The 6,000-nt window shown below is 51.1% G+C and overlaps 1 protein-coding gene across 2 annotated transcripts in view; it reads right to left on the reverse strand.

The window, feature by feature from the left end:
• FGFRL1 (fibroblast growth factor receptor like 1) overlaps positions 1–3,717 on the reverse strand; it is a 155,773-nt gene extending 152,056 nt beyond the window's left edge. Inside the window, exons 1-2 of one of the 2 annotated variants that reach the window (XM_015862663.3) lie at positions 3,202–3,717; positions 2,212–2,319 (exon numbers count right to left, since the gene is read on the reverse strand). In XM_015862663.3, the coding sequence (XP_015718149.1) occupies positions 2,212–2,272 (61 nt within the window). In that variant the 5' untranslated portion in view covers positions 2,273–2,319; positions 3,202–3,717. Of the gene's footprint in view, positions 1–2,211; positions 2,320–2,431; positions 2,757–3,201 lie in introns of those variants that run through there. The other variant, XM_085547513.1, reaches the window with a different exon arrangement.
• Between the last annotated feature and the right edge of the window lie 2,283 nt (positions 3,718–6,000).

Genomic DNA, 6,000 nt, shown 5'->3' on the forward strand with positions numbered 1-6,000 from the left:
GGCACCACCTAAATACACAGGTAAAAATACTACAAGGCAACATTAACGCAAGACTGCAGATGAGCTGCCAGGGAATAGCAAGGCTGCATTGCATGGGCAACTTACCTCTGCCCCCTTGTGCAAATGCACTTTGGTACAGCCTTACCCAATGCAGTACACACAACCAACATCCTAATTCCGCCAAAACCTCTTTTTGCCTAATAAAAGAGAAGGGCCAATGCCTTCCACTAGAGCCTTCTCAGACACCTTCCTCACCTGAGCACCTCTTGACAACTCAGGTTAGGATACACTGGCACGTGTTGTGCCACGTGTGTGCAATTTGCAATTGGGACAGGGCTACTAAAGGTTGTTTGGCCAAAACAAAGACCCTTTCTCACTCCAAATAAAAATCTCAGGCTGAGAAGTGGCCGACAGACCCAAGCAGGTGACACCTACCCACCTCCAAACCCACCACATGACACATATGGAAAAAATCTGCGGACACATTCATGGCAGGACACGTTTTTACAAGAATCTGAAGTTATCCCAAAGTAAACAACCAATAATCAGTGATGACTGGCTGCCCAAAATGTGGCTGCAGTGTGCCAGAGATGTGGCACCTCTGCTCACATACACATCTGATCCTTCGCCTGTACCCATCGGGCTCAAAACACCCTCAGTTTCAAAGAGAAGCAAAGCAGGACTGTAACGATAGGGCTGTGGCTCTGTTTTTACCACATTTCCACTTCTTCCTTCTCTTCGTCCGCCTTGATATCAGCCAATGAGCAAATGATATTTTTCATGGGTTTGGCCCTGGCTTTATACTCTATTTCAGTTTAAACAACCCACAGCACCACTCCATCCACAAGCGGGATGGATTTTTCCAGCTCCTGAATAGAGCGAGTCCAATGAACCCAATCACTATTGTGACCCTGTTAATTTTGCCTTAAAAAAAGAAGAAAGAAAACAAAAAATCCTTTTCCATAGGTAAAACCAACGATGTTCTGAAATTAATGCTGTTAATTGTTTGGCTTTTCTTCACACGACAGCAGCCCACAGTCAATCGCTCTGCATTTTCCAGAGGCAATAAAAGAATACGAGCAAGACAAGTGCAAACAGCATCGAAACGGGGGCTGCCAGGAAAGCAGCCGACACTCCGCACACAACAGACACAAAACTCTTTTTGTCTTCTTCTGCCCACTTCAGATTTTTATCACCAACTCCACCAGCTCTTCAAGTCTATGGCAATAACCTCCATCCACGAGGTCGTCTTATTTCATACGCTGCTGCCTACAACTCTGACGGAGTCTACATTATAGACCTGGCTGGGAACTCAGGCTACAGGGCTCTGAGCCTATATGCACTGTTTTCTTTTTCATTCAGCTTCCAGCTGATCATTTTATAGTGCTTCTGCCTCCAGAATATTGCATGGGAGCCAATGTGAAGATGGAAAAAAAAGCAATGCACTAATCGAGCCTCGGGTTTGTAGAGCAACATTCCCTCCCCAGCCCTTTGGTTTTATTTGTGGCAAATTATGGCCCCTATGAAACACAAGTTTTAAGATCTATTCATTGCATCAGGTAATTTAAAGCTCTTTCACCGATTCATGCAACTCTGGTACTCATTCACTCAACTCCAATACTCATCCACGCAACCCTGATCCTCTTGGGACAGTGTAGCAGAAGCAATCTACATCCTAAAGCCACATACCAGTTCTGCTGGAACAATGTAACCCCTCTTTTGTGAGCGGTGATTTCCCATTCAGACAGCATGTATGGGGCAGGGAAAAAGGCAGCCCTCCCTGCTCTGACCCCATACTCGGGTTAAAGCACCTTCCCACTCCCAGGTCAACGCATTTGGTAACCTGTGTATTGAAAGCCGACTGACTGCCGGAGCCCCGGTTCTTAAATGTTCTCACTATCAGAAGCTGTCATTCGTCTGTCACCGGGGAGGTTAATGGATGTGTTTGTTACATTAGCTGGTGGGAATATACAGCGCAGGGGCTGGGGGGGATTACAAGAGGGGAGAGGTATTTCTGATCCACGGAGGAATGCAGCTGTTTTCCTTTAAAATTAAATGGGATGCATGAGGAAAGCCCCATGCGAGCCCACCTGTGCTTAAGCGACCGCAACACCAAATCCACTCTGCACCCAGCAGCACCAAGAGGCAGCAATGGAGCACGTGTGCATGGCAAGGCAGCAAGCAGGAGGGCTGGAGCTGCTCAGTCCTTACCTCTCGCTGAGTCCGAGAGCGCGACGATCCCTGCGAGCAGGAGCGCCAGCTGCAATCCCATGTTGAAAAGCAGATCCCTGTGAGCTGTATGGGCTGCCGTCCTCGGAGCTGCAGGAAAGGGAGAGGAGTGATTACGGAGGGAAATAAGCAAACAGCCCACAAGTTTGCAGAGTTTTAAGGGCTATTGCAGAAGTGCAAGAGCAGGAAGAGTAAACGCAACTGCAGCGTGTTTGTAATTCATTCCTCGGTGCTCAGCAAGCAAAACTTTGCCCTCCGCTCTGCTTCAGCCTGATATAAATCAGGGACCCACTGAGGCCAGCATGCTGCTCTAAGTTTACAGTTAATGCATAATTCTCCTGTATCCCGCACAGAACCAGTCTGGAAGGCAAGCAAAACGCGAGCAAAAGTGGCCGTAAACCAAGATTTCAGGTTAACAGTTTGCGAAGAAACTCGGTTAAAGGGAGGGGGAGAGGGTGAGGGCTGCCTCCACAGCCCTACAGGCTCCGTGCCCCGGCCCCGTTCTGCCCCGGGAACACGCGCTCCTCCAGCACGGATCATCGCTTTCCTATTTTCCAGCCCCCCATTCATTTCCCCGAGCACCAGAGGTGCGTCCCAGAGCCAAACCCCGTGAAACCCACCACCTCCGGGCGATGCCATCGCAGCGATACGCCGGGGCAGATCGGGTTGACGCTCGTTACGCCCCGTTCCCCTCTTCACACTCTCACTTTCTAAGCACTGTCCGAATTCCTCACCTTCGTAAAGCTCCCGCTAAGACTCCCCAGTGCCCCCGAGATGCACAACGCGCCGCAACCAACCATCGGCTGCCCCATTGGGACGGGTTACGGGGAGGGGGGGGGGTCAAGCGGGAAAGAGGGTTAGAAGCAGAAATTAAGACTTGGGGGCACACGGGGAATGATGCTGCCAGGTGTGCCCGCAGCCCAGGTGGGGGTATCCCAACCCAACCCGCTCCATAGGGGGGTCCCCACTTACCTTGGCCGCTGCCGGCTCTCAGCAGCGAGCGCTGCCTCCCATCCCCGCTGCTCTCCGTCTCATGCCCTCCTGCCTCGGCCCCCGGCCGGGCGCTCCGACGCCGCTCTCTAACTCATCGCCCCCCACCCCGGGACTGGGGGCTGCTTTGGGGTGAGCCCTCCCCAGCGGACACAGCACCCCTGGACCGGTTTGCCACTCCGGTGAGAGGGGTTAAAGGGAGAGAAGCGGGGTAGGGGGTGGGGTGGGGGGTAATAATTCTCACTGCTTCTCGGGGTGGAGTGGGGTGTGTGTGTGTGCGTGTGCGCGGAGGGACAGCGGGGACCTGCCGGAGCCCCGGGGGCTGCCGCCGCGGGATGCCCGGTGGTGCCGTCCCGAGCCGGAATCCCGTTTAAGGAGAGATGGGAGGAGGGGAAAGGGGTTGGGGAGTCGGGGCGAGAAGAAGGAAAAGGGGGAGGGGAAGGGGGGGCGAAGAGAAACGGGCGATCGAGCAACTTTCCCTGCAGGGCTTTGTGGCGGCGGGGGCCGAGCCGAGGAGGGCGGCCCGGCACCGCCCAGCTCCAAACTTCGCTCCAATCCCCGGCAGCCCCCGCCCTCCCCGCCGCTCCCCTTAACCCTTAGCGGTGGGGCGGATGCCCCGCTGTTCCCGAGTCCCGTCCCGGAGCTCCGGAGCTCCCTCCGGGCACCGCGCATCCCTGCGGCCCCACCGTACGCAACAGCCGCTGGCACCGTGGGTGGGCACCCCTATAGGGGCAGCAGGGACGTGGCGGGGGGCATCGGGCCACATCCCGCACATAGGCTGCGTGTTCAACTCAACGCTCTGTTACGTCTCGCCTCGGGAAGAGACCAAACGAGCTGGAAAGTCGGCTGTTGGGGTGTCTTTACCTGAAATGACCTGCTACAATTCGGCTACTAATATTTCGGGTTGTATATCAGGAACAACTCCTCCGAGAGTGATGATGCAGAGGTGATGGGGTCACTCCCTGGAGCTATTCAAGAACCATGGAGACGTGGCACTGAGGGATGCAGCTCAGTGGCGATGTTGGTGGTTTCCTAAACTTACGTTGCCTATACAGCTCTCCTTTTGTATCCAGAATGAGAAACGTTGATGACATTATTTAGAATCATAGAACCCTTTAAGTTGGAAAAGACTCCTGAGAACCATCCAGTCCAACAATGAACAGGGAGACCTACAGCTCTATCGGGGGCTCAGAGCCCCATGAAGCCTGACCTCGAATGTCCCCAGGGATCAGGCACCCACCACTTCTCTGGGCAACCTGTGCCAGTGCCTCACCGCCCCCACTCTAAAAGGTTTATTCCTTATATCTAACTTACATTTCTCCTCTTTTACTTTGAAACCATTTCTCCTTGTCCCATCACAACAGGCCCTGCTGAAGAGTCTGTGCTCATCCTTATAGGTCCCCTTTAGATACTGAAAGGCTGCTATCAGGTCTCTCAGATCTACCAGATCTTGTTTGCTGTGCTCCAGCACAAAGGCCTCTCCCAAGACAAAGCTATCTCAATACCCAAGGTGGTTTGCAGCCAGAGAACCCCTACAGCCAGGCAGGGAAGCAGCCCAAACCCACCTTATCTGTTTTGTTAGGATTATGAAATCACACCCTCTGTTATTGTTGTTACTAAATGCCTTTACTCAGCGATTCCAGACAGCATTAAATCTGGATACACAAAATCAACGTGAAAAACACTCAAGACTAAACATACAAACAGCCTGAGCCAGAAACAAAGTGGCTGACAATATCATTTTTATTTATTTTACGTATTTTTATCATCGCTTTTATTATTCAAGTTCATCGTATGAGAAATCCCAGATGGACTGCTCCTCATGTCAGGCAATAACTTCAGCCTCATTGACTTCAAAGGCAGTGTTGACTGAGTCAAACCTCCAGGACTTGACCTACATGGTTGTGTTTGTGCCATGGATCCTGATAAAGTTGCTTTAAGTTGCACAAGATGAGATCTACAACTAGAGGATGATCTGTTGAACGCTTCTTGGTAACATTTCCTGGCCATTTTACTATGAAGGAGGCAAGGTTTTTCTCCCAAGGACACCACCATTTATTATCTGGTCCTAGGATATTTACACAACATTCTGTTCCCATGCACACTGAAGTCTAAAGCAGTTTTGGCTCAGAGGAAAAATAACTATGGATGGATCCACTCCTACATCCTCATTTTCTGATTTTAAAGTTTCATGTGTTCTCACATCTCCTGGTCTCCCAGTGCAAGGCAACTTGTCTAATGCCTGATATACTGGGTGTCAACCCTGCCCAAGGCAGGGGGTTGGAACTAGAAGATCTCTGAGGTCCCTTCCAACCCAAGCCATTCTATGGTTCTGTGATTCTATGATCAATAAAGCAGCAGAATGCCTCCTGCAGCCTTTCCCATTGGGAAGTTCTGAAAGATGGAGTATCGAATTGGTAGACCACGAGATTTTCAAAAGCATCCAGGTGCCTTAAGATTCCCCTTAGGCTTCTATCTTTGGGCATCCAGAAGCTTTTTAAGGATCTGACCACAATAAATGCTGTAAAGGGACATTCTGTGTAAGGGGACAGGGAACAGAGCCCATAGTTTCCCAACCCCAGGCTAAAATAACCGGGGAATCGCCCCTACTGACTCCCAGATGTCTGTACATTTCTTACTTTCTTGTTCAGAGCTTTGGGAATGCCCCAAAGACAGCCCGAAACCAGGCCATAAAAGTCATCCATCTTTTTCACTATACAGCTGCAGAGAAATAAACGTAAAACAGTGATACAACCAAAATAGTTAATATTCCTGAAACAA

This window comes from Coturnix japonica, chromosome 4 (genome assembly GCF_054131305.1).
Source record: "Coturnix japonica strain WE chromosome 4, WE-NBRP24, whole genome shotgun sequence".
NCBI lineage: Eukaryota > Metazoa > Chordata > Aves > Galliformes > Phasianidae > Coturnix > Coturnix japonica.